Here is a 16,788-nt window from a genome sequence, read left to right as displayed (position 1 = left end):
GATGAGCAGTCATTTAAACCTGACCATCTGCACTGTGGTCCCCCTTCCCAGCCATTTCCGCAGCTCCCCGCTGCACAGTCCCGGTGGGTTGCTGCCCAAGAGCCAGTGCAGAGACCTGGAGTGATCTGAAAGGGGATAGCCCAGTAGGGAGGGTGGAAATGCCTCATGCCTCAGGGCAATATGAGTCAAAGGCGGACAGACGGGCGGTTGGAGGAGGAGGGAGGAAAGAAGGTTTGAACAAGTGAAGAGAGAAGGCCATGGAACTAGGAGCAGGAATAAAAGCTGTGAGACAGGGCACATAGAGTGCTGATAGCTCCAGAATGAAGGGTAATCTGATGTTGAAAGCAAGGTGGGCTCTTTGGGAAGATGAGGGCAAGTGTAGTGGCCTCTGGGGGGAGGTCAGGAGGGTAAGAATTTAACATTGGAGGGGTTTCCTTTGGGTTGAAACTAGATAACACAAAAAAGTGCTTCATGTGCCTTTGGCTAGAGGACTGGGGATCGTTTATGTGCTCATTCCCCCTCCCAAACTCCACTGCCTTCTCTGCCCTGGACGCCCCCTTCCCCATTACGAGCTCAGCAGTCGCTTTCTCAGGACTGTGCTTGCCACTCCCGAGTGTGTTTTTGTCTGCCTGGAGACAGATGCTGCTTTACTTACAGAGTTTCTTCGTTGCTGGGGGCCCTCAGCATCTGTGCTTCTGCCTGCCTCAGCGAGTGGGGCGTTGTGGGAGAGCTGCACAAGGTGCTTGCACCGTCTATGGGCGGCCACCTGCCGCTCTCCCCAAGCCCGCTTCCCTGTGCGTGCCCGGATTCGGCCCTGTTCTCAAGGTTGTCACCAGAAGGTTGGCCCTGCTGTTCAGTCCTTCAGTGCCCGGTACTCAACGCCTGTAAAGATAGAGCAGTAGATACATGATGTGGATGCCCATCACACCTCCACTGAGCTCCTTTTGCCCTGTGGAAGGGCCCATCTGTGCAGGGTACTGGCCCAGTACTGGCCAGGGCCCAGAGAAAAGTTTCAAACAGTCTGGGCCAGAAGAAAAGCCTTTACAGAGCAAAGAAAGACTAGAGGAACCGGAGAGACGCCAGGCAGGGGCAGAAAACCCCGGCTGGAGGAGAGCAGTGGAGCTGAATGAACTCAACTCCAAGCGCCACTGCCCACAACGACACAGCTAGTAGCTACCAGAGACAGCCTGCAGACCAAGCATCCTGGGTCCAGACTCCACAGTCCTCTGCCACTCGCTAGAAGTCACATTGTAAAAAGTCGCTTATCATGAGAGGTTGAGTAGTGTACAACTTCTTAACAGAAACATTTTAGTTTAACTTCAAAACCTAAAGATGGGGGCGCCTGGGTGGCTCAGTGGGTTAAAGCCTCTGCCTTCAGCTCAGGTCATGATCCCAGAGTCCTGGGATCTAGCCCCGCATCGGGCTCTCTGCTCAGCAGGGAGCCTGCTTCCCTTCCTCCCTCTCTCTGCCTGCTTCTCTGCCTACTTGTGATCTTTATCTGTCAAATAAATAAGTAAAATCTTTAAAACAAAACAAAACAAACCCTAAAGATGTATTGTTATGTCTGTGCTACTTCTTATTTCTGCACAGAGGAAGCAGGGCCACGAGACACTTGGACCAGACGTTCCCTTACATCTAGGGGACAGCTCTCCTAAGGCATGATGCTATGGAGACAGCACTCTACTCCAGACTTAACTCTGGGTTGTGAGCATTAATCGGTAGAATTGCCTCTTGTATGCAGGAGCAGAATCAAGGACATGCCTTGAACAGATAGGTAGAAACAGCTCGTTTTTTGAATATGTAATGAAGGTTGTGAACCGTGTCTAGCTCTATGTTTACTCGTATAATCATTGTGATAAACCAGTGAGTCATCATCAGCGCCTGTGATTTACCAGTGAAAAACCTAAAGTTCAAGGAAGAACATCCCCAAGATCACTCAGCAGGAAAAAGGTGCAGGCCTCGGATTCCAGCCCAGGTCTGTCAACCTCCAAAGTCCAGGCTCCAAGCCATTCATTTTGCTGCCAAGCCATTGGAAATAAATCGCTTCAGTTAGGCCAGCAGTATTAATGAGTTTCTCTCAGTGTCCCTCCCAACCCTGAGATTCTAGAATTCTATTTCTAAAGGTTTTTAAGTAAAGAATAGCATAGTTGCCCTCTGATCCAGCACAGTGCTCCAGGAACCTCTTTGGGGTGCTATAGGACACTAAGGATGGAGGGTCATGATGGGGGCTTAGTTTCCTACACCACCAGCTCAGTTCTCGCTGGGTTTGCAAGAGGGTCTAGGATCAGAGGGGGTAGTGTGATTTATATCTCAGCCCTATGAAATTTGAAGACAAAATACTATATTAATATTGTGCCCTGTAAATCTTTTCTCGCATTAGCAGCCTTCTGGTAAAGTTTGCCAAGGAAGCATTGCCATATGTGCTGATGGTGCTGAACTAAAATGAGAAGATTAGAAAACTAACCACACTAATAAATTTCATTTGAGGCAGTTGGAAAATAGACTGCTGTTTTGACAAGTTCGAAACAACACACACATCCATTCTCTGTTAAAATGAGTTTCCACAATCCAACAGAAACATCTTGCATTAGAAGCCTAATTTTTCTGCTGAGTTACCCAGATGTCAAACATGCATGTGCTTTAAACCTCACTGGGATGGTTCTGGAGTGCCATAGCCAGACTGGCTGTTTTAGGCATTACTGGGGCAGGGGGTCAGGGATCCAGAAGGGTTCTTGAAATCCCCACCTCTGGGACTTTTCACTGTCCCACACATCATGACCCTTTCCAGAGGGCATTTATGCAGGGCTTCTGGTGTCCAGGCCCAGTCCATAGTGGCACTCGGCTCAGGTCACGGTCCACAGCTGCCTTTGTTTCCCTGATTAGCCAGAGCAGTCATCACAAGGGTGGACCTTACCCAGTGTGTCCCCAGGGGCCACCATCTGGCCTAAGTCTTAGGAATGGGTCTGTACTTTGATTTTACTCTTACTGAGTTGAAGTTGTTCATTTAGTGAAACTCAGGGCCTCCGATTATATTACTTTAACTTCTTGATTACTCTTCCTGCCTTAGGTCTCTGGCCCTAGCATCTGTCCTCCATCAGCCTCTAGAACTCTTTAATCTTTGAATTTCGCTGTCTACTTTAAAAGCCACCCATGTATCTACAGACTTTGGCCCGAGCTCCTTAGTGTGCCCTGGGAGAGAAGCAGTATGCTGTAGCAGTACAATGCACCAGATAGGAGCACCCCTCCAGCCAGACCGCCTGGGTTGAACCCATTCTCCCATCTAACAGCTGAGTGACCTTGGGCAGTCTCCGTGAAGTCTGTTTCAGTTTCTCTTGATGGGATAAGAATAACTTGCACTGAGTTACTGTTTTGACTTAGGTGGATTAAGTGTGTTGAGTCACCTAAAGCCCGCAGAATAGTGCCTGACATGTGGGAGGTGCCCCCGAATTCTGGCTGTCACTACTGTCACTACTACAGTTACTTAGCACCCGATCTGTGATCCAGCCACAGCCTTCAGTGGTCTTGCCCCAACCCCGACTGTGCGGTGCTCTTCAGACTTTGCTGCCTGTCACTCACTGGCCCCAGCTCTTTTCTCCAGTGAACCTCTGCATTGCCTTCAAGACCCAGATCTAGTACCTCCTCCTCTTTGATGCTCTCCTCTCTCCTGCAGGAAACAGCTGGCGCTCTCCGCTGTATTCATTAGTTCTTTGATGCCTCTGGGCTCTGGGACTTACCAGACATCCAGAGATGGTTTATCTTTTTTTTTGTTTTTTGTTTTTTTTTTTTTAGGTGGTTTATCTCCCTTCAGGGGCACACAGAGACACCTAGGGTTCTCTTTTCTTCTACACTGAGAAGTTCTCCTGGGGGCGGCCCAGACCTCAGTGTCCATCCCCGTTCCTTCCCGTCCCAGGCACCGCAGAAGGCTCTTGACAAATGTTTGCTGAACAAATAAATATCTGCTGCCCTACATTTAGTCTTAAATACAGGGTTTTCTCTTTTGTTTGGTTTTGCTTTTTGCTGTTCACGGTACATTACTAAATTTATAGTGAGAAAGACAAATCTCGATAGCTTAAAAGGCTGGCTGAAGTGATTGTGTCTAACGCTGTAGTCATTTGGCTCTGTGGGCTGTTTTTTATTAGTCATTTTAAAAGACTGTCACAGGGTGGTTATAGAGACAAGAGATCATCATTTAAATCACAGTGCTTTCAGCCCATCCATGGTTTTGGTCTACAATTTAATGATGAGAAAAATACATCTAGTGAGTAAATATTTTAACTAAACATTTTGATATTTGACCTGAATACAGAGGAAAATGGAAATTGTAAATGTTAAGGTGTAGTTAAAACAGCGCATCCCTCTATTTTACCTGTAGAAATTAGCATTGTACCTGTATAAAGTCATAACAAAGCCTCTCTTCTCCTATCAGAGACACATATTCTATCATTCATTATAAATAAAAGGTTCCTAAGTGAATCTAGTTCAGGAGGAGAGAGTGGCTCACTTTGAGTAAGAGCACTTGCTTGGGCCAGGTGGTTTCGTATTCATGTTTTCTGTGCTGCTTTGGTTCATTTAGATTATAAAGAGCATAGCCCATCTCCCAGCTAGTGAGAGCAGAGTTTTGGTAAGAGTTTATTCAAGAGAGAAAGAAGGCAGAGATCCTCCAGCGATGCCAGGGTAGGAATGTCGCTGGAACCTGGCCTCAGAGGGACCAGAAGATGGTCAAGGCGCCCCCCCCCCCAACCGACCTGGGCACCCTTCATGGGCTGTGTTCTCTCTCTTTGGTATTTCTGTTGCATTGGCTTCCCATTCTCTTCTGTCTGCCCGTCCACTTCCTTATTATTATGGTCCTCGTGCTTCATCTCAGTATTCGGCCATCCAGGGTTCAGCCGCCCCCGCTCCCCGTCTGTAGAGCGTCTGCTCCATCTGCGCGTCTGTGCTCACTGGCCCTTCACTCTTCGGAGTCTGTTGCACAGTGGGTGAAGATCGCCCACTGGCCAGCTCCACTTAGGCTGCCAGCTTGTAGGGCTCAGGTTGCTGGCCTCGTGGCCTGCACATGTTTTAGGTATCTGATCCTTGTGCGATCAGCTGTGGGTGTGGGGCAAAGCAGCCTGCAGATGTGGTGCCCTCGAGAAGACCTTGCAAACTCAAAGGATTCTAGGGTACGGGCGGGTTATGTACGTGAAGAAAGGCAGGGTGTGAGAGGCAGATTCACGCTTGCTGGGGGGCCCAGGACAGGTGAGTGTTGTCGAAAAACACGGACTCTCGAGGAGGAGGGCTCAGGTTGGAATCCCAGCCTCACCGTTTATCAGCTGGGTGAGTCAGAGTGATGAATCTCTGTCTACCTCAGTTTCCTCTCTGCAGGGTGGTTATAAGAAGTAAATGAGTCAGTGAAATGCTGACGGTGGTGCCTGATACATCATAAATAATACGTTAGCTGTTTTTAGGTCAGCCGTTGTTAAAGATCAGTTTCGTTAGCATCTGCATTCTTACCATTGCGTTCCACGGTGAAATGAGCTTGCTCCCATTTTCCCTCAAACACGAAGCTGTTTGTGCTTTTTGTAGAACCAGAGGCATAGAAAAACATTTCTCTCTTGTGAAGATAGCAACAGAGCAAGAAAAATAATGAATGACGGTTGTCCTCAATCCCACGTCATCAGTAGGGAGTTGGGGGGACCGAGGCTGGGGCCTAAAGGGCAGAGCCTCGCCCAGCTGGAGCAGATTGCTGTACTGTCAGAAAGCGGCAAGGGCTGTCAGATCGATGCAGTCGTCAGTCCATCGATCGATCTGTCTTTACATCTTTACAGTAAGCTCAAATGACGTTTGAAACCTTGTGCTACTCTATAAAGCACATCTGCGACTGGATACAGACAGCCCTCAGGCTGGCGACTTCCAGCCACAGGCTGAGGAAGATGGTGTTTGCCACGCTGATCTGGCACAGGGGACACTGCCAGTGGATCGACCTTCTTATGTTGACGAATTAGAAAATTGTCCCTACCGACAGAGGCCGTGAAGTCCCTCTCAAGGACGGCAGTATGACAAGGGGACAGTACGCTCTGATTCTCAGAGTTAGCTCACGGTGTGTTTCCAAGAAAAGGTTTTTGACTTTGATTTTATTTCCTTAGCACAAATGAAAATGATGACAGTTTCTAGTTTACCCTTCTCAGACCGCTCCTGTTGTGACTGCCTTTCCCAGAAGCTGCCTTTCCTGTGAAAGGCATCCTCTTCCTGTGCCCTTGATATGTAATTCCCACTCTGTCTAACATGTTTAAAACAGAACTTCTCACTTCCCACCCCAAACCCGTTACTCTCCCCAGGTATTCATGTCAAACCCAGTTTTTCTTTTTCTGTCTTCTCTACACACACACACACACACACACACACACACACACAATCAGTATGCCCTTTTTCCCCACACAGCAGCAAGAGTGGTCTTTTTAAAATACGAAGTAGTGTATCATTCTCCTGATGGGGGCCTGAAATTACTTCCCAGCGAACGCAGGATCTTGGCCCACAGCACTGCTCTAGCATCCGGCCCCGACCTGTGTGTCTCTCTCCTCACGCTGGCTCTATGCCTGGCGGCTCACCGACATTCACGCTCATTTTTGAGCACACCGGGCCTGTTCCTACTCTGCTTTCTTTGCCTTATCTGTTCCCCCTCCAGAACACGTTTTTGCCCAATTGTCACGTCTTCAGGAAAGCCTCTCTCTTTCTTCCGCCTGAGGCTGGTCAGAGCAAGAACCTTGTTTGTCTTGTGCTTGTCACCAAGTTATAGTTGCTAAATGAATGAATGGGTAAACTGTGGGCCTTCGGGGGCGGGGAGATGGGAAGAGCGTTAGAAAAAAAATAATAGACTCACTAAAGTACACTTACTTCACGTATTTAAGAGGCAGGAGGGAAAAGAACAAACTTAGGGAATAATGAGATTTCCTCTCTCACTAATGCTGTTGATTTACCCAACGTGCAAACGACCCAGAATATAAGAAGGAATTTACTTGGTCCTGATGTGGCTCTTAGACACATTTGTACCTACACATTCCATTTTGTGTATTCGCATTAAAAGTAATTGCAGAAAATCGCAGCCAAGATTGCCCCAGTGTTTAGATGGTGATCCCTTCTTTAGAGCTGTTGATTTGTTTGGTTAACGGTATTTTATTTAATATACTTCTGCTTTTTGTTGCTTCTTAGGTCTGTTGCCGCAGTTATTGGGAGTTGCCCCAGAAAAGGCCATAAAACTTACAGTAAGTCTTTTCAGTTGATGCTTCATATGCAGGGGGTTTGCACACACTCAGGCGTGTAGCAGATTCTCAAGTTTGTGTTTCCTCGGAGGTGCTGGCTCCTTCGAACCTAGGGCACTCATCACACACAGCTTGTCACTGTCCTCCACCGAACACTGAACATCCATAAATGTGATGCTATATTTGAACAGGACCTGTGGTGGCTGCTACCCACCACCACCACCACCCCCGTCAGCCATCACCATACCCCTCAGCCACCAGTGCCGGCAGCAGGTGCCGCTAAGTTTGCCTCCACCCGTGCTGTCTGTATGGTGCATCAGGTACCTGTGTGACCTACTCTTGTTTCACCTCCAGCAAAGTGGGACCCGGCGTTTACACATGAGGAAAGTGAGGCCCACAAGGTTTCAGTATTTACCCATGTCCACAGTTCCTGTGGACAGTTCCTGAGCGGAAAGATTAGAATCCAAAACCAGGTTTTTCTGACTCCCAAAGTGGCATGTGCCATTGATAGACTTCATGGCTCGGGCATATTCCATAAGCATCTGCCAGGCCGCCTGACGGGTCTCAGTTCTAGATGAAGTTGATCCATTTTCCAGTTCCAAGCTCTCTTGTGACACACGGGAGATACTCAGTGAATTAGTGGAATGGACAGATGCTGCTGTTACGTAATGAAGGTCATAAAGCCCCAGAAGGTTAAACTCTTCTTGAGATTGGGCTCTGTAGCCTTGGGGCCTGAAATTCTTTTACGGTGTTACTGTGTGGCCTCAGGATAACGCATCTTCTCTGGCTTGTGTCTTCCCAAAAACGTGGTTGATTGTTAAGATGGCCTGTAGTACATACGATTTTTGAGTACATTATACTTAGTTAATTAAGGTTACTGATGTTGAGAATTCTTAGATACTGAATTTCTACTAAGCTAAAAAATCTGCTTAGCCAACTTTTTCTCGGTGATACATTTTGTTTTAGATTAAATTTTGTTAGCGGACGTGAAAGTGATTTTTAATCAGACTCCATAAACCAGTTTTTAACTTCTAAAATGTATGTTTTTATTTTGTCTTTGGTGTCAATATGTCTCTCTTACCTCACTGTAATTAGCAGACATATTTGCATTTGGGGCTTATAAACCATCTATCTTTTTTTTTATTTTAAAGACTTTAAGTAATTGCTACTCCCAAAATGGGGCTGCAGCTCACAACCTGGAGATCAGAGGTCACACTGTCCACCCACTGGGCCAGCCAGCCACTCCTAAGCCATCTGTCTTTCGATTTCTTTCTCCCAAAACATCAGGAATACTTATATATGTTTTACCTTTAAAAAAGTACATATGTGCTCTTAAAGGCATTTCTCAAACTCTTTTAAGATTCTTAATTTATTCAGTTTATGATTACTTGAGTAATACTGACAGAGGACATATTTACAGTTGTATATTTATATGTGTTTAATGACTTTCTTTATATTTTTCATCAGCTTCTGTAAATATTTTTCTTCAAGGTGAATGATTTTGTGAGGGATAAATTTATGCGCAAAGATGGTTCGGTCCCACTCGCAGCAGAGATTCTTGCTGGCGGCTGTGTAAGTACCTTTTGCAGAACCCTGTGTTGCAAAGACTTGTTGCACATGCATACCCCCACCGTGGTAACCTAATGTGGACTAAGGCTTCTGTTCAACCACAGATCCTGTGCAGGGGCAGAGTCCTCTAGGGCCCAAGAACCATTCCTGAGATGGATGGGTAAATGTTTCTGATCTTATTGCCTGTTAAGTCATGCCTGTTCAATCCGTCATTGCTTTCGGTTGGTTCCGCAGTAGAAGTCGTTTGTGGCAGAAAGTGTTTGCCCTTTGAAAGAATCTTTGCTGACCTTTTCCCAAAGTTCATTTGTAGTACGTTCTTCCGTCATGGCACCCTCTGCTGGGCCAGGCACTAAAAACCTGTAGTTCGTGGAGTCGGCAGCCGTGGCTCTCTGCTTTGCTTGACCTTCCATATACCAGCACCTGCTCAAGCTTCTGTGTGCTTCTGGAAGAAGGGTGCTGCGAAGCAACTGGCTGAGTGTGCTCCGCATTGTCGATAGCGCTTGGAATGAGTATTTCTTTCTATGGATGAATGGCCTGCATCTTGTTCTTAAGCTCAGCAAAACGTGATGTCTAGTTTTACCTCATGTACAAGTTTGTTCATGGGAATGCAAATACTTTAAGTAAATTAAACTCTTCTACAAAGACGGTGCTATTTGAAGATATGGTCGGTTAAATAAACGGGCTTTGATCACTAGGGCAATACAGTATTGGTATATTTTCCATCTAAACCTGTTTCTTAAAGATGAAGTCACTTATTTTTTCAATTAGTTCTGTGCAGGTAATGGCCTTCATAGAATAATCTTTTCTTAAAAATCGTTGCATTTCAATGCTGGGCAAACACCTGAGAATATTAAACCTTTGTTTGGAAAGGGCTTATTGTCCTGACTTTGAATGGGAGTTCCTTAAAGGGAGGAGGAGCTAAGAAATCATCCTGGTCATTCTTAAGAGGTAGATGGAATTTGGCTCTTGCCTGACTCTCTTTCTGTTTGATCACTGACCTGTCGTAGATGGCCAGGTAGGGTCCCCTTGTCCTGTAACTTTAGGAGCATTCAGACTGGAAAAAGGGAGGCTTTCTTATTCTAAGTAAAAAGGGCACACAGTGATAATCAAAAAGAATATTATTAGGAGGTGCAGAAGCTGCTCTTCCTGGTAAGTACTTTTCATTTGAAACAACAGGAGTGCCCATTTGCGTCTCTGGGTTTTCTCCTGTTAAAGGGGTGCGCGTCCATCTGCTGCCTCTGGCCTGGCCCCGGGCTGTTGCAGGGGTGTTTCTGTACAGGGGACGTAGGAAGGGTTGTTTCTCTTAAGTCAGGTTTTAAACCTTCTTGAAAAGACATGATTATCTATCGCTGTAAGAATTTAAAATATGAAATTAATTATGTGACACTGCTCAAGATTTTGGCAATAACCTGGAGGTTTATTATCTTTTTAACGAAAACACCTTGCCAGCACGTGGGTCTGGGAGATGGGTTGTGGCACGTATTGTCTGCTGTAGGTGGTCTTGTTTTCTTGTCTGTGGTCGCCCATTTCAAACACAAAGCACAGATTGGCATCAGAAGTGGTGCCTAGTTGTTGTAAAGGGGTGCAGCCCTTCTTGAAGCCTGTTCTAAACACGGGCTTAAAATTGGAGCCACTTGGGCTTTACAGCTACTTAAAATATCTGTGAAATGAGGTTTACCATCCTTCATCTCAAAGGCAGGTAGATTGTGTCCTCGGTGTTTCAAGGCTCCTGTTTTGCTCCCTCTGCCCTACCAACGCTGCTTTAAGAAGTCAGAGTTTATTGTTCAAGTGAGCAGTCTTGTAGGTAGCAAAACAGTCCAGACCCTTCAGCTCTCTGAGCAGCGTGTTTTTAAAGCAGCAGCGTCTTCCTTTGCTGCGACAGAGTTTTCCCACCCTTGGAGCTAGACACACACCTGAGAAGGTCCTCGTGGCTTCCACAGCCTTGTCTCTCCAATTGGGAAGACAAAGGGCTTTGAAGGGCTGTGTCACGTGGTCAGCTCCCCTTCTTAGTTCACCCAAGCATGCCAGGCATTGACTTTTAAGTCCCTGGGGAGCTCCCCTTGCTTCATTATTACTGAGAATTAGTACACATGGCTGACTTTTTGCTTGTAACTGAAGCTGCTCATGTCTTTGAAGAAGGCCTTTTCTGTTTTATAGTCTGTTTTCTGCAAAAACAGGAAGAATATGTGGGGAGATCTTTGTTTTATAACCTTCACAGCACTTGGCAAAACTAATAGTCTGTTTTATTATATTGTTTTATTATATTATATTATATGGTAGTAAATTTGGAGGGAAATTTTAGAAGAAAAAAACAACAAAACTCCATTCACTAATTTATTTTTGATTATAGCAACATCTGTAACTGAAGAAATAAAAAAAATCTTCTGTTTCATTGATGTATATAAGAGGATCAAATCTGACTTTATTTTAAAGTCATTGTTTGCACCGAGAGTAATTTTGGTTTAGAGCACTATTAAAAATTTGACTTGAGGGGCGCCTGGGTGGCTCAGTGGGTTAAGCCGCTGCCTTTGGCTCAGGTCGTGATCTCAGGGTCCTGGGATCGAGCCCCGCATCGGGCTCTCTGCTCAGCAGGGAGTCTGCTTCCCCCTCTCTCTCTGCCTGCCTCTCTGCCTGCTTGTCATCTCTCTCTGTCAAGTAAATTAAAAAAAAAAAAAAATTTTGACTTGAGCTTTCTGAGCATTTTTATAGATTCACACATAATAGTAGGGATATATTCAGCACCGTTCCAGACCAAGCTAAAATGGGGTTTACAAACTCTGAGTCTGAAAAGTTCTTTGCGGTGCATGTTCTCCATACGCTGCTTTGCTACGCGCTGTATTAGGCAAATAGTTGCAGGAGTTTTGGCAGAGACCCAGATCCTCAGGCATCCCTGCACGAAGTATATATACCTTCTGTTTCTTGCCATCTTTCTCCTTCTTGGGTCAGAAGCTCGGTGCCTGGAGGGGGACACGGTGAGAGGCCGCTGGTCAGTGACGGTGGAGCTCACAGGAAACGTGGCAGGGGAGAAGGGGCCTGTCACCACCCCCTTCCTAGTAGGTTCCCAGTGAATTTAAAACTGACGTCTGCCTCTCACCACATTGTTGTTAACTGCGGTGTCCCTACTGCTTACACCTGACTCACCTGGTGCCTCGTCTGCAAGTGGCAGCCCTTAATTCGGCAAAACAGACGTCTGTCGACGGAGTTCTCTGCATCTGCTGCAGTAGAGGGTTGAAATCCCGTGGAGTCTGGGATCTTCAGTTTTTGATCCTTTGATGTTAACAAGTCATCAGATAAGGAAAGACAAGGGGTGCCATGACTGGCTTCAAGGAGAAGGTAAACGTGAGTAACTTATTTGGCATGAGAATAAATCTACATTGAAATGAAAAGAAATACTATTCACTGGGGGGGAAAGTGACCAACTTTAAACCTCTCTCTTTTAAAGCTCATATTTAGTAAAAATTATTTGTATACCAATGGAAAATGATAGTTTTCTGTGATAATTTTTAGACAAGTAAACGTGCTTTTGGAGCAGTAGTCCTTTGAAAGTAGACCCATGCTATTTTTTTCCTTTGCGATCCCCACACACACAAACACACCCACATGCACACGGGTGTATGTGTGTGTGTAATATGTCTAATGCTTGTGGTAGTTTATACTCCTATCAGGTGGCAAAAGCAATTGATGTGCCCCATCGCTGGTTTGGAAAAGAACTGGCGAGGCTGTGGCGCGAAGGGCCGTCCTCACTGCAGTCCCCTCCACGCACGGCCCTGTCATTGTCACCTTGATTCCCGTTTACTATGGTGAGCCCCACAGGCATGGTATCTTTATTCCTGTGGATATAGCTGTGAATCAGATACCATTTTTGAGGCACGTTTTTATCACTCACCTCTTTTACATCACATTCAGTTGTGGTTAATCTTCATTATGTAAAAAACAAAAAGGTACAGTCACTCACGTGCTTACCGCTTAGCTTCAGAGGTCAGACTCGACAAATGAGGCTGGATGGAGGTCGTCCTCTTTCTGATGCAATAGCTTGTCCCTCCTTAATCTCCCAGGAGATAACCTTATCCCAAAAGTGGTGATTTTCATTTCCACGCATGTCTTTATACTTTCTATAAGTGCAGCCCTGAGCAATATAAATGTTTGCCTTTGGAGGCTTCATTCTGTAGGACAACTCATGATTCTTACATTGATGCCTTTGCAGTTTTTCTTGCTGGTGCAACTCATGTGCTTTGTTTGCAAGAAAAGAACAGTAAATGGGAATATAACATTGAAATGTTGTAATGTGGCATACTGTGAGTATGCCTGTTACAGATGTGTGGATTTATAGGATTTTGTATAGATATAATTGGGACAGTGTATTTATTTAACCAATTTTCTTTGTAACTTGGAGTTTCTTCCCTAGACCTTCCCCTCGTTCCTTCCTCAGTCTCACCATTTAAACTCATGCCCAACACTAAGTAGATTTAAAATTACAACCCTCCTCACTGCCAGCATATATGCTCCCTCTCTGCGTTACTGTCCCCACTCCTTCCCTCCCTTCTAATGGGAATGATTTCAGTGTGTTTCTCCATCATTGAGAAGGAGCTGTGTTCTGGTTATCTACTGTTGCACAACAAGTCATCCTAAAACTCAGTGGCCTCCAAAGCAGTTTATTATCTCTTAGGTTTCTGTGGGTTGACTGGTCTCAGCTGGGCACGTCTCATTTCTGATCTCCATGTGGTTACCAGCAGAGAGCAGCCGGGGCTGGAGTCATCTGAAGGCTTGACCGGGATGGATGTCCAAGATGACTCCCTTGTGGCTGCAGTGATGCCAGTGAGGCTGTTGTCCAGCACTCCTGCTGTGGCTTCTCTCGTAGCTTGGGCAGCTTGATTCTGAAGGGGGGCTTCCCCAAATTAGGTGTTCGGAGAGCCCTAGGCAGATGCTGCAAGTCTTCTTAGGACCACTTAAGACTTTTGAGTGTCATTCCTCCTGGATTCTGTTGGTCAAACAGACCTCATATGCCAGAGTTCAAAAGGAGAGAAATTAGATTTTTACCTTTCAATGAGAACAACACTAAAGAATCTCCAGACTGCCTCTGGAGGGTTCAGCAGCCAGTATTGCAGGACAGGAACATCCTCACTGGCCTCTACTTATGACGATTTTGTTGTTTATCCTGCGTCTTCTCTCAGGGTCTCTTGCTGATTCTAGAACCCATTCCTGCTTCAGATCCCTTTTGGCTGCAGGCGGCAGAATCTCTAAAGTAACAGTAGCAAAATGAGGGTTTACTAAGGGTGTCTGTGAAACTAAAGGCACTCGAGAATCAAGGCAGTTCTGGGAACTGGCTGCTTTTTGCATTTTCTCTTCTTGGCCTTCTTGGCCTCTCTCACAGTGACTTTACGTGTCTCTGCACATTTTTTTAAGATTGTATTTTTTTTTTTCAAGACAGTTTTTGGTTCACAGAACTGGGAGAAAAATACAGAGATTCCCCTGAATACCTTTTACCCCTACATATGAATAAACTCCACTAGCATCAACATCCCCCAACAGAGTGGTATAATTATTACAATTGATGCACCTACATTGACACATCTTTATCATTCAAAATCCGTAATTCACGTTATGGTTCATTCATGGTGTTATTCATTCTCTGGGTTGGACAAATGTATAGTAACATACATCTATGATATTAGTAATCATACAGAGTATTTTCACTGTCCTAAAAATCTTTTGAGCTCTGCCTATTCATCTCTCCCCTTCTCTTCTACCCGAAGCTCACTTCCATCAATCTTTTTACTGTCTTTACAGTTTTTCCTTTTCCAGAATATCTTAGAGTTGAAATCACATAGTGTGTAGCCTTTCCAGATTGTCTTCTTTTACTTAGTAATATGCACTTAAAGTTCCTCTGTGTTTTTCATGGCTCAGTAGCTCATTTCTCTTTAGACTGAATAATATTCCTTTGTCTGGATGTACCCACAGTTTATTTATTTATTCTCTTACTGAAGAACATTTTAATTTCTTCCAGGTTTGGGCAATTATAAGTAAGACTGCTATAAACATCCTTGTGCAGGTTTTTGTTGAAAACATAAGTTTTCAACTCCTTTGAGTAAATATCAGGGAGTACAATTGTTGGATCTTATGTTAAGAGTTTGTTTAGTTTTATAAGGAACCTCCGAACTGTCTTCCAAAGTGGCTATACCATTTTCCATTTCCACCGGCAACAAATGAGAGTTCCTTTTGCTCCAAATCCTCGCCAGTGTTTGGCATTGTCAGTGTCATGAATAGCGTTTTATTTTGCTTTCCATTTCTTCTCTTCCTCATGGTTTTGAATTCTTCAAGAATTCCTTCATATTCTTACTGGCCGTCTGGCCTGTCTCACTAACAGATGACCTTCAGCTTCTTTTCATCATCAGCCCCAGCTAATTAGTGCAGGTAGCTCAATTTTGTTTTGTTTTGGTTTTCATTTAATTATGAATGAAGAAGTTTGGGGTGTCTGGGTAGCTCAGTGGGTTAAGCCTCTGCCTTCTGCTCAGGTCATGATATCAGGGTCTTGGGATCGAGCCCTGCATTGGGCTCTCTGCTCAGCGGGGAGCCTGCTTCCCCCTCTATCTCTCTCTGCCTGCTTCTCTGCCTACTTAGGATCTGTCTGTCAAATAAATAAAATCTTAAAAAAAAAAAAAAAAGAGTAAGTTTGATTGGCAAGCATCAGCTTTGTGTGCCAGGCTATAGATCAGTCTTGAGTCATGACCCTGCCCAGATATTAATAACTTTGCTTAACAAAATCATTTGTTTCAGCCGTTTGTGAACTCATTCAAATACATCTTGTACTTGAATTCTGCAAGTATCCCCTGAATAATAATGTATGTACTTTTGTTATAAAATACACCTAAAGGCATATTCTTCATGATTAAGCTTGAAATCCCTTGAGGTTTCACAAACAAGTCATATAAAACCAGGGAGAAAACTTCTTCATGTAATGAAGACATATGCTCTGATATTCGGCTGGTGAGTCAGATTGCCTGAAGTGGATAAGTCCTACTTCCGCCATCTTTCGCTTCTCAGAGTGTTCTTTGGAGATGTGGTCTCACAGTGTAGATCTCTTGAGGCAGAATTGTTATTTATATGTGTGTAGATGTCTGTGCACATATCCTACCTACAAGTATAGAATGATGTGAGGCTCAGTCACTAAGTTCAGTTTCTGTGAGGTTGCTCCTATGTTACATGTCAAATAGACAGGATTTATTATGCATTGTAGTGAAGCTGTGGAAGTGAGGTTATTTTTTAAAAATTTTTTAATGCTTGCACATTTATAGTTAACTTGTTTAATGAAAATCTAATGGTTAGTTGCATTGTTTTCAGATGGTGTCATTGTTATTATTGGGAATATTCTCTGGGAAGTTTCTCTGCATGCCCCCCCAGATTTAAGCCCATATTTTATTCCAGTCTTTTTCCCTCCCTCCCTTCCTCATTTGTCAATGGCAATTTCTAGTTTGATAGATGACTTCTAATAGGATTGTAGTGGATTAAATTATTTTTACTTACAAAAGCTTCACATTATTTACTTTTCATTCATTTCCGTATATTTACAAACTTAAAATTGTACCAAACACATATTTTAGCCAACATTTTCTATATTTCAACATGTATTATAATTGTGCCTTTTTATTATGGAAAAATAGCCATATTCAAGCTAAGGTAGAAAACAAAGCAAAGGAAACTGACCATAATTCTTCAGTTCTCATAGTATAAGTTTTTTTTAAATTTCTACATATGCTTCATCCCTCTCTGTCCACTCTGTTGACTCCAAGGCCTAGAGACTATATCAGGTAACGTGTACAAACTGGTAGTTTGTCATATCTGGTCTGTCTTTACCACTTCAGGAGCTTTTCCTTTATAGGTGCTGTCGGCTTCTTGCATCCTGAGGATCGTGGGTAAATGTTGCCAGCCCTGAGATATCCACTAATGCTGAGAACAGGACCCACGTCTCACTGTTACATCCACATGC

At 44.5% G+C, this 16,788-nt stretch overlaps 1 protein-coding gene across 2 annotated transcripts in view; it reads left to right on the top strand.

Annotated features, from left to right (window-relative positions):
- SLC25A13 (solute carrier family 25 member 13) overlaps positions 1 to 16,788 on the top strand; it is a 182,065-nt gene that overhangs the window by 117,100 nt on the left and 48,177 nt on the right. For both annotated transcript variants that reach the window (XM_044246082.1, XM_044246081.1), the window contains exons 12-13: positions 7,186 to 7,238; positions 8,727 to 8,807. In XM_044246082.1, the coding sequence (XP_044102017.1) occupies positions 7,186 to 7,238; positions 8,727 to 8,807 (134 nt within the window). The remainder of the gene's footprint in view (positions 1 to 7,185; positions 7,239 to 8,726; positions 8,808 to 16,788) is intronic.

The sequence above is a fragment of the Neovison vison genome, chromosome 4 (assembly GCF_020171115.1).
Source record: "Neovison vison isolate M4711 chromosome 4, ASM_NN_V1, whole genome shotgun sequence".
Taxonomy (NCBI): domain Eukaryota; kingdom Metazoa; phylum Chordata; class Mammalia; order Carnivora; family Mustelidae; genus Neogale; species Neogale vison.
The sequence above is the reverse complement of the archived record's forward strand: the minus strand, read 5'-3'. Positions and strand labels throughout refer to the sequence as shown.